The sequence below is a fragment of the Onthophagus taurus genome, chromosome 6 (assembly GCF_036711975.1).
Source record: "Onthophagus taurus isolate NC chromosome 6, IU_Otau_3.0, whole genome shotgun sequence".
Lineage (NCBI taxonomy): Eukaryota > Metazoa > Arthropoda > Insecta > Coleoptera > Scarabaeidae > Onthophagus > Onthophagus taurus.
Window position 1 is genome coordinate 14,602,193 of NC_091971.1, and position 23,135 is coordinate 14,625,327.

General features: G+C 32.3%; 4 protein-coding genes across 8 annotated transcripts in view; 2 read left to right on the forward strand and 2 right to left on the reverse strand.

Annotated features, from left to right (window-relative positions):
• The first annotated feature begins 849 nt into the window (after nt 1–849).
• On the forward strand, nt 850–10,933 carry LOC111419543 (apoptotic chromatin condensation inducer acinus). Its single transcript, XM_023052370.2, has 7 exons — nt 850–1,015; nt 1,302–2,192; nt 2,250–3,204; nt 3,262–3,439; nt 3,499–3,685; nt 3,739–3,860; nt 10,302–10,933. The coding sequence occupies exons 2-7, from the start codon at nt 1,316–1,318 to the stop codon at nt 10,425–10,427; spliced, it is 2,445 nt and encodes an 814-aa protein (XP_022908138.2). The 5' UTR covers nt 850–1,015; nt 1,302–1,315; the 3' UTR covers nt 10,428–10,933.
• Nucleotides 10,934–11,276: 343 nt separating this feature from the next.
• Nucleotides 11,277–13,898, reverse strand: LOC111419544 (uncharacterized). Of its 4 annotated transcripts, none has more exons than XM_023052374.2 (7): nt 13,657–13,898; nt 13,279–13,596; nt 12,952–13,222; nt 12,653–12,895; nt 12,426–12,588; nt 12,171–12,368; nt 11,277–11,382 (listed from the first exon to the last, which is right to left on the reverse strand). In XM_023052374.2, the coding sequence occupies exons 1-7, from the start codon at nt 13,681–13,683 to the stop codon at nt 11,355–11,357; spliced, it is 1,248 nt and encodes a 415-aa protein (XP_022908142.1). In that variant the 5' UTR covers nt 13,684–13,898; the 3' UTR covers nt 11,277–11,354. The 4 variants fall into 4 exon arrangements, with proteins under 4 accessions (XP_022908142.1, XP_022908143.1, XP_022908140.1 ...); XM_023052375.2 differs by having other exon boundaries at nt 12,171–12,353; nt 12,653–12,898; XM_023052372.2 differs by having other exon boundaries at nt 12,653–12,898.
• A 314-nt stretch (nt 13,899–14,212) lies between these two features.
• LOC111419534 (MRN complex-interacting protein) lies at nt 14,213–14,747 on the forward strand. The gene is made up of 2 exons (XM_023052356.2): nt 14,213–14,263; nt 14,316–14,747. The coding sequence occupies exons 1-2, from the start codon at nt 14,213–14,215 to the stop codon at nt 14,745–14,747; spliced, it is 483 nt and encodes a 160-aa protein (XP_022908124.1).
• Nucleotides 14,748–15,332: 585 nt separating this feature from the next.
• LOC111419532 (Extracellular sulfatase Sulf1) overlaps nt 15,333–23,135 on the reverse strand; it is a 115,218-nt gene continuing 107,415 nt past the window's right edge. The window contains exons 7-10 of one of the 2 annotated variants that reach the window (XM_023052353.2): nt 21,273–23,104; nt 20,967–21,206; nt 15,661–15,745; nt 15,359–15,546 (exon numbers count right to left, since the gene is read on the reverse strand). In XM_023052353.2, coding sequence (XP_022908121.2) covers nt 15,444–15,546; nt 15,661–15,745; nt 20,967–21,206; nt 21,273–23,104 — 2,260 coding nt within the window. In that variant the 3' untranslated portion in view covers nt 15,359–15,443. Of the gene's footprint in view, nt 15,547–15,660; nt 15,746–20,966; nt 21,207–21,272; nt 23,105–23,135 lie in introns of both variants that reach the window. The other variant, XM_023052355.2, reaches the window with a different exon arrangement.

The following is a 23,135-nucleotide window of genomic DNA, read 5'->3' on the forward strand; positions in this document are numbered from 1 at the left end:
TTTATTTTATTTTTTTATTTTTTTTACGAATGTTTTTAACCTGCGGGTTTTTAACGTAATAAATTATTATTTTAAGTAGTGTGAAACAAGAAGAACATTTCACAATCGCTTATTACAAATTAACACCTATGAAGACCTTTGACCTGGTGTAGGTAGATAGTATAATAGCAAGTATACTATAATAGCAAGTATACTATAGCAAGTACGAAACCAGAACTATAAGAAAATTGCCACCTGGAAAACCTGTTTGGAAGAAAGGGGAATGCAAATAAATATCGGGAAAACGAAGATTTTTTCATTAAAATTTTCTAATCATATGAATCTAGTCATTCAGAACACCTGTATACACCGACCCTGACATATACCGAAGCTTGAATTTATTTACTTCTTCTTTCTTTTTACTTTTGTCGGATTATTAGATTATTTGAAAACTTTATTCCTTTTTCTTTCTTATCTTGGTCTTTTATGAAGCTGCCTCAAAGACGTATTTAGTTCGAATGTGTAACTTGTTATACTACAAGTTACACATTCATAACAAAATATTAATTTATGTTGTTATCTATAAACAAGTTTATTACATTCATATTCCTCTATCTTTAAAATTCATTTGAATAATATGTATCATCTGGATGAAAATGCTGTTTCACACAGAATATATATAGTTGCTGATGTTACATTGTTTACCCCCACTCTATTCCTTAAGTGTAATCTACAGTGTAAGAATTATTAACAAAATATTATAATCAGCTTATTTTGACTAAAAATAATGTTAAAATTTGAATATTACTTCAATTTTAACATTAAAAAAAAATTTTTTTTGTAAAACGATATCAGCGCCGCATTTCCTGTGATTTGCGGAGAACATCGCAATTACCGAAAACGTTTATGTCATAATTCTGTCTACAAACATCTTCAACTGATTTTACGTAAATAATTAAGCCTGCACGCACGGAAACACTAAAAAAATCGTTTGTGCATTTCCTTGAGTAGCCGTAAACTTCGTGAGTATCGAAATGTAAGTAATTAATATATTTTTTACATTAATTTTCGGCGTAACTCCAATGGCGTCTTCATAACATAACCTCAATCATTTCTAACCAACGGATGCATCTACATAATTTGTATGTAGTTATTATTGTTATGTGTAGTTTTATCTAAAATATACAGGATTGATTGTTATTTGATTAAGATAAACTTTCTTTGAGTTCCTATAAAAGTCGGACTATTTAATTTGCTATGATGGATAGATAAGGTTGTTATATTGTTGTTAGATCAATAACACAATTGTTTTGTTTTATTAGATATTTATTCAACAATGAGACGAAAAAGTACAAGAAATGCAGCTAAAGCGCAAGAAAAAGCTAAACCAGCAGAACAACCAACAAGAAAGTCTCGCAGAACGTCAAAAAGAAGAAGAAAATCAACATCTTCAGAAAGTGAAAAATCAGAAGAAGAACAAGAAATGCCTCAAATGGTAGTTGCAGAGGCTGAAAAAGTAGCCTCAGATTCTGAAGTAAATTCAACTTTAGAGGAAAATACAGAGAAGGAAGTTCCTCAAATAATTGAAAAAAAGACAAGACGTAACAAAGCAAGTAGCTCCCCAATGGTGAGCGATTCAAAGCTTGCCGAAGAAGGAAATGAAAACAAGTCGCGTAACTCGAACAGACTGCGGCAGCGCGAAGCGACGAAGCCTGAAGACGACGTGGATGGTGAAGGTAGAGCTGATAAAGGTAAGTCTAAAGGTAAAACTAGGGCAAAGGTCGATCACGAGCCGACTGATGCGTCTGGAACGGTTACCGAAAGTGAAATTTGTACAAATGCACAGGTGACGCCTCTGTCACCCCAAACCGATATCAATAACGCGGTTACTTGTGAGAGTATTGTTACTCAATCGGCTGCGGATAGTGTCGATGATAAACCTACAATAGACCAGGAACCTGATTGTACTAGGTCCGACGATCACAATGATGATAAAGATGTTGAATCAAGTGTTGATGTTGTCGATTCATCTACTAATGATAATGTCACTAACCTTGATATTACAAATAATGATATTAAAAGTGGTGAAGGAGATGAGGTGATTCCAATTAAATCTCCAGTTTGTACAGAACAAACTGAACATCAAGAAATTGTTGATTCTTCTAATGATGGTACAGGAGAATGTAAACAATCAGAAATGGAATCAATAAAAGGTAATGTTTTAACTAATTTTAACATTTTAAACTCTCATAAATGTTTTTTTCTTATAGCCTCTGAAAGTGAAAAACTTGAAATTCTAGATATAAATAAAAAGGATGAGTCTTTAGAGATAAAAGATACTGATGAAAAGAAAAGTCTACCTGATCAAAAATTAGAAAATGATCAGAATGATATTACTTCACCAAAAAAAGATGAATATCCTGTGCCAATGGAAATTGATGAAAGCCAAACAGAGATACTTGAAAAAATTTCAATAACTTTAACTGAAGGAACGAAATCCCAAGATTCTCAAGATGAAAAACCATGTGATGAAATACAACAAGATTTAAAAATAGAAGAGAAAATGGAACAGTCCGTATCAAAACCCCCTGAAACATCACAAGAGCCTATCAGGCAACAGGAGGTAAAACCAGAAGAAATCAAATTAAGAACATATGAAAGGAAAGCATCAGTGCAAAAAATAAAAATCAAGAGGACATCAACATCAGATGAAACTAATGAGACACAACCAAAAAGAAGATGGGGGAAAGGTTTAAAGTTAATATCAGCAGAAATAATAGATTCAAATGTAGTGATGAATATTTATCCGGATGTACAATTTCTAGAAGAGTCTGATGTTAAATTAGAACACACAGAGCCGAAAATTCGACGATTTTCCACCGCGGAAAGTTCTGAGGATAAATCAGACAGGAGGATGTCATTGGATTTTGAAAGGCAAACATCTGAAGAGTCGTTTAAGACTGAAGTGGAACCTGAAGAAAAAACTAACATCATAGCTTTTAATCGAAAAATTTCAATTATTGACGATTCTGCCACGACTTTAAAACCGCCACCAAGTCCGGCTAAAAATCCCGTTTCTGATACTTTGTTTATAACAAACTTGGTGCGCCCGTTTACCTTAAAACAACTGAGGGAATTATTAGAACGAACTGGGAAAATTAAGGAGGATGGTTTTTGGACTGACCGAATTAAATCTAAGTGTTATGTACAATATGAGAGTGAAGAGTAAGTTTAAATGTGTGAATAAATTAATGTAAAGTTAATGTGTTAAATTATTTTTAGGGAGGCTCGAGGGACAAGAGAAGCTTTGCATGGAGTGCATTGGCCGATTGGTAATGGTAAAAAATTAATTATTGATTATAGTACAGAAGAGGAATTGGCTAATGCTAAAAATCCACCTGCCCCACCGCCACCAGCACCTGTTGTCCTTGAGCCATCAAAAAGTGACAAAGAAAATGAAGTAAATTTAAATTAATTAAAAAAAAATTGTTTCTAATTTTACTAATTTTTTATTTTTAGGATTTACATAGGACGAAGAAAGAAGATAGGAAGAGTAAAGAACGGGATGAGAAGGAAACGCGCCGACGGGAACACGTTCGGGAGTGGGATGTTGGAAAAGAAGATGTTCAACACAAATCAAAATCAGATCATGATCATGATAGAAGGAAACATTCGAGGAGATCATCAACACCCAGAGAAAGAGATGGCAAGCTATTGATTATTTTGTGAAATAAATTTTATTGAGAAATTTAATTTTAGATTATTTAGCGAAAAAGAGAAAGAAAGTTGAAGATCAAATACCACAAAAATTAATGGATGATTTATTTCAAAAAACCACAGCCACTCCAAGTATTTATTGGCAACCGCTCACTCCCGAAGAGGTATTTTTTTTGCTTTAATTATTTTTTTACTTGAAGGGTATGAAGGGGAAAACCAACTATATTATATTAAGTTAAATTAATTGTGAATCATGAAAGTGGGTTTATGGTTTTAAGTAGTTGCAAATGAAAATTTTATCACCTTTGAAATTTCACACAAATGTTAATGCATTTCTCAACATAGTATAAATAATTAAGTATATCAATTAATTCTTTTTAATAACAATTAATTTAGGCACATTTTTACCAGCCTGTTGATAAACTATCTAGGGCTATTATTGGCTAAGGGTGTGTTTATTTTACTTTATTATTTTGTTAATACTACCTTATTATTACAACTTTTAAATCTATACACTCTATATATAAATTGCCTAAAAGGGGTTTTCTACATTTTTTCATGTGAAAAAATGTTGGTTTTGATTTTTTTAATAATAATTATGAACGTTTTTCTGCACCAGATATTTTTGTTTCTAATAAATTAATTCCTATTATTAAATAATTAGTTGTTGCAACAACAGTTTATTATTTTTATCTCTATATTAAAATGCAAATTAAATTAAATATTCATTTATGGAAGTCTTAGACAAATAGAAAAAAAAATGATATATTACAAAGGATTGTTTCTTTCATTCCACTACAGAATGTTAAGCATGATGTTATTTCTTCTTTTAGAAATAAGGTTGTTTGCTTTTGGATACAATTATTTTAATCAAAGAATGAACTATAGTTCATATCAAATAATAGAATGTGCCAGAAATTTTTATTCACCAACAGCATATTCGAATTTCCCTATGAAAACTTTCAAAGTTGATGGTTTTATAGGCTCTCTTGGTTAATCTTGAAGCAAATTTAGTCTACAAAACGATATCCAATTTTCTCCTTTTCTTTTGAAGTTCATCCAGCACTTCATCAGGCGTTATAAATCTACAATAATGTTATGCCATTTAATTTGTTTTCACTTCATTTCTTTCATTATCAGTTCTTAAGGAGATTAACAGTTCTTTCATTATAACAATGGAATTTTGTTGTTGAATTCATCGTATAGTACTTAGTTACTTCAATCTGTCTCGTTTTGATGTGGTACATCTCAACTTTTCCACTTTTTGACAGTTTGGCGCTTTCGTTAATACACCAATTAAATAAATTAAACACATTTTCTATCAAACCGATACAGTTCCTAATAGCCCATACAGAATGGCATCTGAAATAGCTAAATTCAAAAAAATGAGAAGTGCATCGTATGGGTGTCCAAATTTCGATGGGTTTGCAGGGTATCTCAGTTATTATGAAAGATAGAAAGTTGCGGTTTTCGCGAACCTGAGCTACTTTTTTGTGAAACTAACAATGGCGCAAACCAAATTTAGCCGTCTTCGTTTTTGAGACTAATCCAATCCCGCAAAGACCAAACCACTATTTTTAAGTTATAGCCAAAAAGTCAAATTTTCGTGATTTCAAAAAATGCTCATATTTCGTTTATTTTTGAATCTAGAGAAAAATGGGGTTAACACATTCTTAAGACACTTTTTTGAGTAGAATATACTGCCGTTGAAAATAGTTGATAATTTTTGAGATATAACATAAAGTTGTATTTTTTTAAATACAAGCTATAGTTGATTATGATGTTACTGAAAAGAGCATATTCTTAGCTTTCCAATGACAATAAAAATGGAAAATAAACGTTATTTTTCAATACTAAAAGATTAAAATTCAAATTTTTAATTAGAGTAGGCGAAGAAAACGCTAAATGTCACTTAGTTACTATAGCAACGTGAGTTTACTGATCATTTCATTCATAAATTTTTGAAACGATTTTCTCGCTTAAGAATAAAACGATAAAATTAAATATAGAATACATTGGAGTCCGTTTTGAAGATGATACATAAGTCAACGGTGTTTCAATGGAAAGTCCACTCCCAGTTTATGTTCCCTAATTTTCCTCTATCTCAGCCAATTTCAAAAGAAAAGATTGCTGATATCAAAAATCTTCTAAATCTTATGTTTGGGGAAAACGGAAAATACTACCAAAGATTTCATTCATTGATATCGAACTGTTCTAATATTACAACCGTAAGTTTAGTAGAAGAAGATGACAGTCTGTAACTGTTTAGTTCTTGAAGTTGTTGTTCATATTTAATTACTAATTAATACATTTATTGTATTTTTAATAAATAAACTTTACTTACTAACCATTTTTTATTGGTGAACAAAGTCAGGGATAAGATGCTGAGAAATTGAAATTAACTATTCAAAGTTTTTATTCATTGGTACAAAACCAACTTTATCCTGAATAATGGTATTCTATCATATTCGTGCAAACCCATATAGCAACTAGGTAGTATTTACTGTCCGGACCCGCCTACTATAATCAAAATTTTGAACATTAGTGCTTACTATTTTGGAATTGAAAATTAACGCTTAGTTTCTGCTAATATACCATACGTGTGATACATCATTGGAAAGCATATGCTCTTTTCAGTAACATCATAATCAAGTATAGTTTGTATCTCAAAAATCATCAAGTATAATCTGTTTTTTATTTAAATCAATTGTCAAAGTGTCGTCAAGTTGGTATTGAAAGTAAAAGCGCATGTCGTGACTTTTACTTTAATTGTGCGCCACACTGTCTATCAAATTTGTTAAGATTGATTAAAAAACAATTTTCATATAATTTTTTTGCTGCTAAATCTACCATAAAAATGTTAAGAAAGGGTGGAACGGGATGTCAACTGTCTAAACGCGAAAAAAACTCTATAATTAGGTATTGTGAAGAAGTACAGACGGAGACACCAAATACGAATTTAAAATATATATGTGATAAAACTTCACGTATTTTTGATGTATGTGTATTGCACTTGAGTTTTAAAATTAAATTTGTATTTAACATAATTGTATTAGGTTCACAGCACGACGGTTTTTAAAATTATTCAAACCTACAAAAAATATCAAACTGCAAAAAAACCAAAAACACAAGGGCGTTGTAAAATGAACTACAAAACGGATAATAATTTATATTTTATTAAAGAAGAGTTAGGAAGACAAATACAAAAATTGCATGAAAAGAAACAGTATTTTAATCTTAATGATTTACTTAATTTTGCAAGAAATGAATGTGATTTTACTAATGGTAGATCAAAATTACATAAAATTATAAAATCTATGGGATATAGATATAAAAAGATTAACAATAGAAAAGTGTTAATTGAACAACCACATATAGTTTCAAAAAGAATTACATTTTTAAAGACATACTTGCAATACCTAGAATCTGGAGAGTATACTTTTGTTTTTCTTGACGAAACTTGGATTTACGAAAATGGCACCCAAGTTTATCAATAGGTAAATGAAAATGAAAGATTCGGTATTCCGCAAAGAGCAGAAGGCGAAGGAAAAAGATTTACAATCTTGCACGCAGGCACTTCGTCAGGGTTTTTGCCAAATTGCGATCTCTTGCTCAGTAACAACACGGAGCACAGAGATTATCATAAAAATATGACGTCAATTATTTTTATGGAATGGGTGAAAAATCAATTACTTCCAGCATTAAATAATTAGGGTGCGAAGTGTGCGGTAGTAATGGATAGTGCTCCATATCACTCAAAACAAATCGAGAAAGCTCCAAATTTCTGCACAAAAGAAAATGATATGAAAAAATGGTTAACTGAACATAATATACAGTTTGAACCAACCTTAAATAAAAAATCGTTATAGGAAATAATTCGTTATTACAAGCCTCAAATTGAAAAATCCTTTGAAATTGACAAATTAATAAGAGACCATGGCCATACTGTTCTTCGCCTTCCTCCATACAATTGCCAATATAATCCCATTGAACTATGTTGGGCGTTCTTAAAAACTTATTACAATAAACATGTTCAGTCCAGCTCGGAGAAAAAGGTCTGTCGTGTCAAGGAGACTTGGCAAAAAGCTCTTGGTCATTACACTCCGGAGATGTGGGCAAATAGTGTTCGCCACTGTGAAGAACTAATTAAAAAAGATTGGACAACATTAATGGGAAATTCATTAATAACTGATTTACCGCCTGTCATCATCCAACTAGCGGAAGACTCAGATTCTTCCAGTAATTCTGATTTTTAAACAATATTCAAATTTTAATTATAGCACTTAATTATGTTATCTTAATATATTGCTCACGAGTTTTAATTTCAAAACGTAGATATTAGCCAAGTGACGAGAGATTAGTGGCTTCGTCTTTAAAGTGACAATCAGTGACAACTTCGTTTAGAATATACACAACCTTACTTATTATTTAGTGGAAAATATTATAAAGCGTGGTCATAGAACATGGTATTTAGGGTGGTACAGACCGTTTTTTTATAAAAATTTGGCAATGACAATTGATTTAAATAAAAAACAGATTATATGTTTAAAATTTTTCAACGGCAGTATATTCTACTTAAAAAGTGTCTTAACGTATTAACCCCATTTCTCTAATTTCAAAAATAAACGAAATATGAGAATTTTTTGAAATCACGAAAATTTAACTTTTAGGCTATAACTTAAAAACAAAAGAAGATAGAGGTTTAGCGTTCACGGAATTGGATTAGTCTCGGAAAAAGAGACCGGGACATGGCATCTACTTTTTTCGTATCTCTTATAGTTTCTGAGATAGCCTATAACACCCACATTTGATATAATTGTCTTATTATAGCTTGTACTTCGTTATACTGTCAGCTTATTGATACAGTTCCATCATACTCTTGCCCACGAAGGTTGTTTAACGCATTTGCTATTGATTTACCTGTGGTTTATAAAGCAGGACAAATTGCAGGAATGATACATGAACATTGTTTGTACACTGTATTTAGTGGTAGTATTTTAACCTTCTACTGGTGACATGGTGCCTCTCTGATTCCAGCGACTTTTAAAGTTTGTGCTAATTGCATATTTTTAGAGTTATGTCACTATGAGTCCATACACCTTTAAATTACCTGCGCATGCATAATTCGGTGTGTTTTAACAGAGATAAGGTCGAGTTTATGTGTTATTGTCGATTACAGTTTATTTGGGGTAGCATTGGCACCACATCATTAGTTGTAGTACATCGAACATGGCTAGTACTTCGTTTTTTGGTGATCCTAATTACGAAGAAGTATTAAATAAATGGTTTAACGAGGCGGAGAGTGATGTGTGTTAGTGATGTGGATGTTCTGAATAACAAGATATAGAAAGCAAACATGATACGCGTTCAGAATTTGATGTTTATAAAGACCTTTGTAAAGCCGAAAAAGTAACAAATCAGTTCATGTGGTCATCACAACCTCTTATGCGTAGATCTGGAACTCAAAAACATAACATAGTCTTGCATTTACCTGATCTATGAGGCTATTTAACCACTACTCTTTCTTTTTTTATTTTTTGATATGTTATTTTTGTTACGATGATTTTGTTCAAGACCATAAAAAATGTATGGCTGGAAATAAATATCTGCTTTCTTTAGTACATTTTTACTTATACTTTATTTTACTGACAGACTTTTTTTATTGGTGACTTATCAACAAAATATTATTACTTTATACAATTTCAGGAGATCTGGCTCAAATGTTAAATATCAATGTGCTTACTAATTAAAAAATTCCTGTTATAAAGAATGCAAATATTTTGTCTGGAGGGGCAATATGTACATATTTACAAAGTATGTTTATTTTCAGAACATCAACCTTTCTAGAATTACTTAATTTCTGTAAAAATAGATACTTGCTTCATTTTTTGATAGGACTTTTCTTAAATTGGATATGGAATGTATGGGCTCAGGACTGTGTTATGTGGACAAGAAAAATAAAAAAGTCCCGCTTTTTATTTTGGAGTCTGCAGCGTTATAAAATTTTTTGCATCATAATATAGTATCTTATTAGGATGTTTTCTTTCTTGTTATCTTGTAAAGTTTTATGGGCAGCCATGCACAACAAAGTTATAATGCGCAAGAAAGGAGAGACATAATTATTCAAATAATCAGAAAATATTGCTTATTGTTAACTGATTCTGCATTATTATTAAGTTATATTTTTTTGTTTGTGTGATAAATGTGCACTATAAAAATACTAGTTATACAAAAACACTATTTAATCATAAGAACAACAAATATAAAAGCTAATGTTAACTCATTTCGAACTTATGGGTTTGATAAATCTTACTTCTGATAATTCGATAGTTCTGATAGTTCGTAATTCTCAAACTGTTTATTTTTTGTTATTAAATATCTTCGTTACATTCATTATTTTGAGTTCTAAGGCTTGGATAACTTTATATCAAAAATTTACTCTGCGAGCCTTGCTTTGTAATAACGTTTAGATTTTATCTTAATTTATAAAAAATATGATCTAAATAGTTTTTCCCTTTTACCCTTTAATAATTCGAAAAATAACAAAAACACTGATACATTTCATATAAAGATTTAGAAAATAATTCTTATATATTAATTAATAGATTGCAACAAAACAACAACAACGTTTGGAAAGAATGGCGGAACACAAGAAGAGAATGGAAGAGACATCGTCACGTCCAAGGGTGGATTATGGTCGGGGGGGACCTTACCGTCGAAAATACGATTGATATATGGGTAAAGCCCAAAACAACGTATACTTTTTTTATTAGATCAGAAGTGTAGGAGGGTATTAATGATTGAGAGAAAACGGTTTGATTCTATCCATATTTCCAATTCTTTCTTTTCCTAATTCCATTAAGTTTTATTTTTTGACGGTTGGTTTGTTCGAGATCGTTTTTTGGTTTTTGCTTTTCATTTCTTCCTTTCTATTTAAATATCGTATTATCGATGACAAATTCTTTTCCAATGCGTGAATGTAATCAATGTGTGAATGAGTTAACGTTTTTTCTTATAGGATTTTTCAGCTTACCTCTTTATCATCGAGGGATTTCTCTATGAAAATTAAAAAAATAAAAAAAATTTGAATATTAATTAAAAATGTAGTCACATTGTGCGCGCTCGTTCGTATTACTTTTTATTTTTTTTAGTAAAATTTTGATGGGCGTGTGGAATAGTGTACAGACTATAAAAAAAACAAACGTTTATATCAATAAAATTTTTATTTCCATCACAAGTTAAATTGTTTTTGCAAACTTTTGTAGATAGAGACAATTCTTTCTAATTATTGTTGGAAAGCGGCGAAAGAGAAACGTTAGCGAGCTGTTCACTTCATTTCTTTTTTTATATTATTAAAATAGTCGTAATCACATGATTTCGATCATTTTCCCCCTCCCTTTATCATTCTATAGTTATTATTTTCTAATATAGTGTACAAAAGGCAATAAATATTAGAATTGATCAATTTTGCTTTTATTTTTCGGCTCAATACCGAATGAAAAATTGGAAATTCTACTCTAAAAGGGGAATTTTTGATTTTCTTTCTTTTTTAGAAAAAAAAAAACGTCTATTTAGTCTAATGAATTTCAACTACGATTTATCTGAAACTACTACGACTTGGAATTTGAAATTGTGTGGGATGGCTAGCTTCTATCTCTTCACAAGCGTGTGGTTCTATTGTAACAGCTAAACGATAAAAACAAAATTAATAACTAATCTATATTTATACTGGGAATTTCATTTAAATCGCAATATATGAATGCAATAACCATAGTTACGAAACTACTATGCACTTGCACTATCCCACATAAAATGCTAAAGTTTTGCTTGGAAAAGGTGTTAGTTCTAGTTTTGCACTTGCACTATCACTAGAACTAACACTAGATCTAGAACTAGAAACATTCGGGTTTAGCCCTGCGTCTTTCAAGACGGCTAAACTGGAATGATTCTAGTCCTAGGTCTTGTGTTAGTTTTAGTGATAGTGCTAGTGCAAAACTAGAACTAACACTAGACCGAGAACTAGAAATATTCGGATTTAGCCGCACGTCTCTCAAGACGGCTAAACCCGAATGTTTCTAGTTCTAGGTCTAGTGTTAGTTCTAGTTTTAGTTCAATAAAAATATGCAACATAGTGATATTTTATGTTAACTAGCTCTACCTACCAGCCGTCTTTCTAGGTCTAGTGTTAGTTCCAGTGCTAGTGTTAGTCTAGTTTTATTTGTTATTCAGCGCTAGATTTGTTAGAGGTTTTACTGTAATTTCAAATTAGGTATATTGACATGTTGCATTATGTGGTTTCTATGAAAATATATTTTTATATATTGCATCTTAAATGAAATTCTCTGTATAAATTATAGGAATTAATTTTTCTGGTTACTTGTGACATAATTTCTGTATTCAATCAGATAATATTTATGATATCAAGTAATGTTACAAGTTACCCTACATAAAATTAAAACATAAAAAAAGATTACCTCTCTAACAACCGTCTTTTAAGATCGGGTGGATAAGTGACGTAAATGTATTCATTATCTTTGTCTGTAGCGTAATAGTCCTCGTTGTATGGCTGTTGATGCGCGTCAAGATACTGCTGGTCATGTTTAAGCAAGTGCGCGGGCGACGGCGTTGATCGGTCCGTTAAACTAGCGCTGGTAACACTAATATCATCATTACTATAAAACGGACTCTTAATTTTGATGTACATCGACGTCATCTTGCCGTATACTTACTCGAATAACACCCATACTATATAGTAGCAAAAGCATATTCCCAAAGACATCACCATCACAACCATGCAAAGTAAACCCCAAGGAAATTGTCTTAATTCGGCATGCGAATCTTCCCAGTAACGATCACAAGTTAAATACCAACATACAGCCCTGTTTAACTCTTCTAGAATGATAGTTACGAGAAAAGGATTATTATTAACAAAAAGGATTATTTAAATAATGGGTACCTTCTACTTCTTTAAAATCTTTAGTTGATAAATGGATTAGTAAGCTTGCTACACAATCATGTACTACAAGTTCACATTTTATTTTGACTTTTTGTAGCTCTTCAGGTTTACAGTTAGCTTTAAGTTTTTCTAATTCTATTATACGTTGTTGCTTGTTACCTGCTGCGGGTAAAGCAGAATCTACCAAATCATTTTGACAAATATTTTTATAACTATTATTTTGTGATTTTTCATCGTTTGATTCTTCTAGGAAAATACCAAGCTCTAAGTATGTAATAAATAATTAGTATTAACCTTACCGTTTCCTTCTGATGTATTTGGTGCTTCAGATTTCTGACAATGTCCCTTTTCTTTTGATTTTAATGTTGCTTTTGCACTTTTTTTCGATGAATACTTTGCGATTTCTCTGGGTCCCGTTGGTGCAAGTGCTTGCGAATAAGACGAAGCTTCCCTCCAAATTTCGATGTCGGTGTTTGTCCCTTCATGGTACATTGTCTTTTGATAGTGATTTACCAATACATCACAACGCATTATGTCGCAATAATCAGCAAGGCACACTGCATCTTCAGCCTACATTCGAAATGGATATTTAAATTAAAAGTTTTATTTTATTTTTTTTATTTTACCATGTTTATGTGAGTTTTATGACGATTATCTAGATGAATGTCTAAAAATTTCTCTTCAAAAAACGATTTTCCGCATAGACCACAGGTCCATTGTGAAGGTCTAAATTGGTACTTGGCCATTTGTTGAGGACCAAAAATGTCTCTTTGAGGGTGAAACGGACATTCTAATGGTAACGTGACTTTAAATTTATCTAAAACGGGCGCCCATTTGTTTTGGATTATCTTTCGAACGATCCTCGCGTTATCTCTTGGGCAAGAAATCTTGAACACCATTGGGCCAGGCCATGGTATCAAAGACAATAAACACAAGACTATTATCTATAACGATACATTTGTTACACCCTTAATTTTATTTATCGATTATGATATTTTACTTACGTGGAAATTCAAAGAGTTGGCCTTCATTCACATAGCCTATTTTTCCACTCGAGCAAATTGTTTTGAACTGTATTCATGTGCATTATCACTTTATTAAGGATTGATTTAGAAAATTGGTTTTATAATCATGTATTTTACGAATGTATTGATGTATTACTTGGTCATTGTGTGCTACAAATGAATTCTGATGCAAAATTTCAATTATTCAGGAAGGAAAATTGATCTGTTTTCGGCATGTTGTGCGTGGTTCTTATATTGATTTTCAAATTTACGCCATATTTTCACCAGGAGTCCAACCTTATTTGTTAAATTACCCCAAATTTATTATTTAATAATAAATTTTCTTCGTTTTTACTCTAAATTTATAAAGTTTTGCTTAAATTTGTGTTAATTAATGTTAATAATTCCATAATGGAATATTTTTCGTTTATAGATGGTATTCCTGTTACAGAAATCTTTTTTTCTAGGTAGAAATCTGTAATTACTGCAATAAAATTTAGGTTATATCTTAACCATAATTTAAAATTTTTGTATTAACAATAAAATCGTTCGAATAATGCCTCAAGAATTACATGTTGTAAAATGCTACATGTGCAACACCTTCCAAGTAAGTAAAATTTGAATTTGTGGTTATAAAAGCTAATTTTGAATGTCCATAGGTTGATATTGTAAAAAAAGTAAAAAACTGGACTTGTAAGATGTGCGGAGCAAAACAATCCTTGATGAAAGTTTATGCTAATGGTACAGGAAAGGAATGTCGTGAACTTGTACAACATTTAAATAAAATTCGACTTGAAGGTGAAATGAAAACTTGTGATGACAATCAAAAAGAATTTATGCCTCAAAGTCCATCCAAAGTTAATGAATGGGATAAACCAGCATTTGAAGATGAATATCATGAAGAACACATTCAAAAAAAGAGAAGGGTAAATTCTGAGTTTACTATGCCAAAAAACATTGAAGAAAATAAGGCAAATCTTAAAACTGAAGAGGTAGATAATCCAAATAAAGAGAAAAGCGTTGTTAATATCTCGAAAGTAAACAAACTCTTCCAAGATGATGTTAATATTGATTCACTTTTCGATTTTTAAATAATTTAAGAATTTTTGGCCATTACAAACTTAGTTTAGGAGATAATTGTAAGTGAAAGGTTACTTTTAAAATTATTGCCTTTATTTTTTATTTAATCACTATTGCCATTACATAATTACATCTGTATGAGCCGTATCACATTCGTTGAAAATGTTATTAAAAAAAAACAATTACAGAGTATGAGGAAATGGTATAAAACAGCTTTCGAGACGACACAATATGTACACTTAAATTAGAATAAAAACAGTTTCGTTGCACATTACAAAAATCATTATTTAGTTATCGACAGGTACCTAACTACACTTTACACATTTCTACGCGTTCTCGCTCTATTTTTCATTATTAAAACTTAGCAATTATTATTGGTTTCATATATTCTAATCGAAATTGATTGTTGTCGCGGCCTTTCGCGTCGTTACACGTTGAGACACACAAAGCATTAAGCTCCTAGAAGCCCTTTTTTATATTAAAAGTAAATTCAATAAATTAGAGATCACATTTCTATACAGCGACACAATAAATTTTTTTTTCTTTTTATGCAATTTTTTTTTACGTTTTCTCAGTCATGCGATGTTCACATCACGATTACATCGAGAAATAAATAATTTAAATAATAAGTTGATAGTCATTGAATCGATTCCCAAAATACTATTTTGAGTATTATGATCGAATTTCCTTAGTACGTTCTTGAGTACCTACTGGTTCCATTTCTTTTTGAGTCCTGAAGGTGTTGTGTGCCTCCTACGTTCCTTTTCTCGTATCTGTCTCCATGTCCAGGTCTTCCTCCTTCTCCATGGCCTATAAATTCAAGTCAAATTAATTAAATTTTATTTACTTAAAAGGAAACGTTTTTGTTAGGTTTTTTATGTTGTAAATTTGCCCTTAAGTTCTCATTCGAAAGTATCTACTTACTTCGACATATTGAATGGGCGATTGTCGTTTGTAGGGTACTGTTGTCTTGATGAATACTCCGATTGTAATGGAAGCGTTCTCGCAACTAAATATACAGCTTAGCATTAGTGTGATATTTATGATTTTTTTAAATTAATGTTAGGTGTTATTTATACATAGGGTAGCGAAATGATTAACCCGATACTAAGCAGGGTAAGGGAATAAACCATGTGTTTCGGCTTTTAACGTCAAAATTAAATCCAAATCATCTGGAAAACCCAATCATAAAATGAGTTAAGCTGGAGATTCAAGTTCGAATACTCCCTAACACAGCTATGGTTTATTCCTAAGTTTTAGATTTTTCGGTAATTTTACAAAAGTATTAAACTTTAAATGAAAGCCTTTTGTATTTTTGTAAGGCGACAATGTCAAGCATCCTACATAGCACTTAGTATGCAGGGCAACTCAGTAGGAATGAATCAAACATTAGGAGTGTTTTACCTACATAAGAATGATTAACAAGTAGTTATAAGTCCGGTAGGTTACTTGTAATTTAGTTACCTTACGTAACTTGTAAGAATTTGAAAATTTTCATCTCCGCGGTTTTCCTTTTATCGCCAGTTTAATGAAAAAAGTATCCGATTTTTGAGAGTGCCGGCAACTTTGTCCACTTTGCGATTTTATTTTCTCAAAAACTATTTGCCGAGAAAACATGAACTTTGAACACATTATAGTCTGACATATTCTTAATGAGAGGCATATTTTATTTTAACGATATTTCGATATATTTACGGCCAGCAAAGAGCCACGCTGGGTGAGGAAAGTTCTGTCCAATCGGAAAAGATGGTGCTGGTGTGTATTCAGTAATTAAGATTTTATCAACTTGAAACTGGTTATCATATCGTAGCACCTCGGCGTCAAGTCTCGACTTGCGGACGCTCACTGATTAATATCATATCGCAGGGCCTCGGCCGCAAGCGACATTGGCTTAATGGTCAAAAAGAAAGTATGATTTCTGATAATTGAGCCGTGGCGCGGACTAATACCTATTGCAGCTTAATATCTATTTCGGCGCAAAATCTTATATTTTCATCATGGTTTCTTGTAGCCAAAGCATTACTATATGTGTTGTCATTCTTGTATCTATGAGGTAGTGTCACAAATTTCAACTTACCCACTACTTATTTCGACCACGCTGAATATCTCAACAACCACTTCAATCGAACGTACAGTTCCACAATATATGAATTCCTTCATACTGCTTGAAATCATTAAGGTTGCTCGTCAATGATAATTATTATTATACCTTTTGTTGTTAAAATTGAACAATAAGAAATATACGACATTACGTTAGGTGTTCGATTTTTGACTGAAATTGGTGGACTTTTAAACAACGAGTAGCCTATACAGGGTTTCCCAAAACTCCAGGGACGGAGCTATAAGTTTTAAACGAGTGAAGAACAAAATTTAAAAATTTGGGAATCACTAAAGACTCATAAAAGCTACATTCTTAGATAGTTTAGAACTTCCATGCAATGTGGAGTTTTTTTAGGGAATGACCACCCCTACATTTTTAAATAGCAACCCTTGTAGAGTTTTACCTTATTTTAAAGGCAATGAAAAAAGAAACACAACCCCATAAACCAAATTTGGTTGACTACCAAATGGGAAAATAAAATATTTTCATGCTTTTTTGCACTTTTATTACGATTTTTATAACAAATGTTCAAATTGTCAACCTTCTTCGGTCTCGCAATAACCCAAACGGTCACAGATGGAATTTTGAACCGTCAGGACCATATCCCAAGTGATATTGGTGGTTCTTCAAGTATGTGATTTTTCAAATCATTGATTGATTCTGGTTTTGTTGCATACACTCTACTTTTCAGAAATCCCGAAAAGAAAAAATCGAGTGGTGTTAGATCAGGAGATCGCGGTGGCCACTTAATGTCACCTCTACTACCAATCCAACGGTTTGGAAATGTACGGCTTAAAAAGTCTCGGACTGCGCGACTAAAATGTGGAGGACTACCATCTTGTTGGAACCACTTATTGTCAATACCATTGGGGCATACGGTACGTACACTTAGAACAACTATATTTTTTAACAGATGATGAAAAAACACAAAGTAGACCAATTACATTCTCTCCCATAATACCAGCCCATACATTAATTTTCTGCGGTCTCTGAGTAAGACCTTTTCTTATTAAACGTGCATCTTCGTCACTCCAATAACGACAATTGTGCCTATTAACCTTACCATTCAAGTAGAAAGTAGCCTCATCAGAGAAAACAACGTTTAAAAGAAAATTTCTGTCAACATCACATTTTTCACGTACTATTTCACAGAATTCCTACCTTCTTTCGAAGTCACCTTTGTTCAATTCCCATTTGGTAGTCAACCCCCCATAATTCTTGAAAGAATTAAGATATCGGGTTTTGGTTTATAGGGTTGTTTTTTTTCATTACCTTTAAAATAAAATAAAACTCGATAGGGGTTGCTATTTAAAAATGTAGGGGTGGTCATCCCCTAAAAAACTCTATATTGCATGGATATTCTAAACTATCTAAAAATGTAGTTTCTATGATCCCCAAATAATCCACAAATTTTCAAATTTTTGTCTTCACTCGTTCAAAACTTATAGCTCCGTCCCGGGAGTTTTGGGAAACCCTGTATACCTTGGTTTTCTGCAATTGAAATTAACTGGCTCACCATCTATAGTAGTTAGGCTAGGCTTGAGTTGTTGTTGAAAATCTACTTTGCCATTGCAAAACGGCAGTTCAAAAGAAAACTGACCCTACCTAACCTTCTTTAACTGCATATTAATCAGTGGTCTAAGAGGAGCCAGTTATTGTGCTGATAATTTACATTTACACTGTAATAATCGCCCATTTTTATTACAGAATATGAATTAGGATTTTTTCTAACAGGTGTAGAATAGATTTTAACAATTCGAAAAGTTGCAATAATATAATTACACTTTGTAATTATTTTAAATTTATTTCTGATCTGAGCTCTGATATTCGAGTTAGTTACAGTTAACGAACTATACAAAATGATGATTTCGTATTATGACATATCAGAGCTGTGAATATTCCCAATGTCGTTCAAAATGCGTGGAATCGAATGTCAATGATGGTAGAAGTGTCCAGAACACTCCTCGCGTCTTCATGGCTACATAAAACATCTTTGTATATAGATCAAAAAATCTGGGAAAATTTGAAGTCAACCAAATTAACTGTTGTGGACTTCCACACCATGATGAATCATGATCCGGGTTTCTTAGCAACAGTCAGAACTGCAGGTTGAGTGATTGATGGGATGAAACTTTTTGTCAGAAAAAAATCTTAAGTCCTGGTTAATTTTTGCAAACAAGTACCAACACTAATCACTTAAAAATTGAGCAAAAGTATTACTCCCCCACGAATCGAACTTGAACTAAATAGAATCCGACGGAAAAAGGTAATGTTAACGCTAAAAATCTTTAAACTGTATGTAGATTTTACCGAACTAATCTATCAATTTAGGATCTTCTAGAGAAAATCTTGTGTGCCAAACATAGTTAAAAAAATTATATTGCCATTTTTCAGTTTTACCTGCCTTGTATGCATGGAATGTCGATTTGAATGACGTATGAATCATCGTAGGCAAATATGCAGAATAAAATATGTTGCAGCCTTTCCTACTCTTTCCTACTTTCCTAGATCTAGGTTGTTAATGAATCTTAGTATTGCCCTACGTCTTGTTTCTTTATGTCAGGAGATGTCAGACAAACCTTTCCAAAAAGTTTGTATTTCAGATGACCTCTGGCGATGCAGCCACACTAGTTTCGACAAGTTTGATCCTCAGCTTGTCCAATGTTGAAGACACGTAAGTTAGGGATGTGTGGCCGGTCAGGAAACATAAGAGTATCCTTAAGTCTCCTTTACTGAGGCATAAAACTTCTTTGGTTTTCTTCTGCGATGGAGTTATCATACTCAGAGTTGTGCTACTTGCAGTAAAAATGTACTGCAAATAAAGTATTCAGTACATTTTTACTTTAAGTAGTTTACTGCCAGTACTATCAAATTGTAGGTACTTAATACTTGTTAGTGCAGCTCATAGTGCTGAGTGCAGGTGAATAACACTTCTACCGCGTGTGATTACTCAGTACAGGAGAATTATTTAAAAGGTAAGATTTAAAATACAAGATTAATTACTTTGTACTGGGTACTTGAAATTTTAGTTTCAAGTAAAATTACTTATTACTCTAAGTACTTTTTAAAAATACTTGTTACTTATTATTTGGCAGTTCTTTCCAGCGCAAGGCTACCTTTGAGTCCTCCCATGTGTTAATCACCTAGGTTAAGTGGCTTTTTTGTAGTCCAGAGCTGGGTTGGGGTCCAATAAAGGGCGATCTCACTGTCTCTTTGGAACCCACTATATATTACATTACCCATCATGTGTTTTTCAGGTTATCGGTACATTCTTTAATCAGTGCGGATTCACACGTGTTGACCTGAATTGCCTTTATGGCAGCCCGACTGTCCGTAAAGATGTTTAGCAATACCCCTTTTTGTCTCTTCTCATGGTTCAAAACGGTGCAGAAGTTTATGGCAAGAAATTCAATCTGAAAAATAGTTGTATCCAAACTGGCATTTTAATGTTTCAACTGTATTTGAAGCATCGGTGTACAGACCAGGGCTTCTCTTTTGAGTTGAGGCTCACTCTTCGTCCATTCAATACATACATGTTTGGTTGCTATATCTTTTATCAATTCACTCGTTCCTGAAATCTTTCGTAGTATGTGTATGAAATATCTTTCTCTTTTCCAGTTCTATAACAAAGCTCACAGTGCATAGTAGATTCACTAGCTAAAAAATTAATTCGAAATATGCAGAATAAACTATGCATTTAGCTTTCATAAAGTTTGAATTCAAGTATGTGGTAAGAAAGTGCAGACAAAAGTCGTTGTTTACAAGTATGTAGCACTATGCAAAATTGAAAATAGAGTGAGACTGTGGGACGATCTGCATAATATGCATGCCATCTCACCATTATATTCTATATTATATGATGTTTGCAAATTTTCAAGTAGACACTCCTTATGTTTGAATTATCCCTTTTGACTCACCCCGTATAGTTTTCTAAGTCTAATTAATGAAATAGGTTCAAATGAATTTTCTACAAGCCACCTAAATTACCTTTAAAACTTTCTTTTTGGACACACTACCATGAAATAATTAACAATTTCATACTAAGTTACCAAAAAAAAGTATCTTTCGCTGATTATATGAAAAATAAAACTTTACAAACATTGTACATAAATAATTGTTTTAAACTTACTATTAAATTCATCATATCTTCTTTTTTTTGATCTATGAGTATTGTGCGGTTGATTGTAATTATTTGAAAATTGATTTGGTCTTCGATTCGGATTTTGTAACGCCGGTTGTTGCGGGTGATGATGATGATTTAACATGCATTCCTTTCCTTTACAAGCCATCAATGCCATTAATTGATCATGAAGGTAAGATCTTTCTTCGGGTTTTAAATGATTAATACGGTTTTGTAACTCAAAAGGATCTGTTTAAAAAAATAAATAAATAATAAAATTTGGTAATTAAAAAAAACCAAAAATAATAATCTTACCCATTCTTAAATTATAATAAGTAACCATTCCAGTGACAAATTCACAATATAAAAGATCATGAGTAGCATTTATAGTTCTTAAACAATTATAAGTATTATTATTAGCGTTCATACAAAAACAAAATGGTCCAGCTGTCCATAACGGTGCAGTTTTCCAATGATCATTATCATGTCGAAAACAATGAATCTTCTCCGATAAACATTCCTTTTCCAATTGAGCCTTTTTCCGCAACTTCCTCGCCTTTTTATTCATTCTATCCTCTTTAATTTTGCGTCTCCGTTCTCTATCGATATCTTCTTCTTCATCAACAGCGCAATAACAATGTTCTCGGTTGATTTCGAGGAAATTCGGTCGTGGCGTGGTTGATTTCACCCTTAATTGTGTAGAAAATATATCGTAAATGTTAGAACTTGTTTCATCAAGCGGTCTTTGAGTGGTATGAATCCTTCTTGTGTGATTATGTCTAACTGGTCTATGAGTTGTTGTATCAGAAAGGTTAAATTCTAAGGTGTCATTTTCAAAGTTTAACCCATCAAAATCGGTAATATTAAAAAGGGGTCGTATTCTTCTTCTTCCAGTTCGATTATATCCTCTATTTCCGGGTTTTTGTGTCGATGTGTTTAGAATATCGAAAAATTCCGTTGTTTGTTGAATCACTTGACGGTTTGAAATTCCTAATTGTATTGAATTATCTACGTTGTTGTTATTATTATTGTTTATATCGGTTGAATTTTCTTCATCACCATCTTGGGTGTCATCCTCGCCGTTTGGTTTGGCTTGTTTTAAATGTCTCCTAATTTCTTTTAAGTTTTCTAATTGTTGTTTTAATCGTTGTATTTCAGCTTCGATGTGTTGCCGTTCTTTTTTCCATGTTTTTCGATTATTATAGACTTCCATTGAACAATTTACGTTTCCTTTTGATACTCGAATGCATCCATGCGAAACATCTTCGATTGCGTTAGTTTCGATGTTGCTTTTTGGAAGACCGATTGGAACCTCTCTTAACGAAGCGTTTGCTTTTTGTAAACCAGATAAAGCATCTTCTAATGACGCTAAAACTGAATCAACATGTCTTAAGCTATCTCTTTTTACTCTGGAAGATAGTTTGTGTATGTTATCGTTGTGGAGATGATGAAAGACGATTTCTTCTAGTTTGGTGTCTCTTTTTACGCGAAATCTTGAATTTCTTTTTGATGTTATATTAACTGGAAGTTTTTTATAAACCAATTTTTCTTGTGTAAAGCAGGCACATTGTTTATAATTTTTCTTGTTCGGTTTGAAATTATATGGAATTTGAGTTTTGCATTTATGTTTTCTCCATCTTCCGTGTTGGTATTCGCAATACCATTTTTGACCCGGTTTGCATGGTAGTTTTAAATCAGAATGAGCGCATTCTTTCGCTAGTCTTTCTAATTTATTCACTGGTTGAAGACGTTCAGGTGATAATTGATTGTCTAAGTTGGAATCTGCTGGCTTAATTTGATTCCTTTCGTGTATATCATCATTCACTTCTAATTCATCGTCCGTTTCTTCTTCATTCTCAAATTCATCGTCCGCTAACCCACCATCGTCATCATCTTCGTCTTCTTCTAATGGTGAAACTTCTTCCGATTCAAAGTATCTTTTAGATGATGAAGTAGGGATTGTTCCAATCATTGTGGAAAATTGATTCAGGCTACTTGTAATGTTGGATGATTCGGATGATGGGTTGGGTTGAGTGGGGGTTGAGGAAAATGGGGAAAGTGTTGTTAAGTCTGGGATTTGAACTCCGTTTGCTGCCGCTGAGTATTTATTTGCTTTACGAGATTCGGGGGTGTCTCTTCTACCAGAACTAAAATTATAATAAAAAATGATTTTGTTTA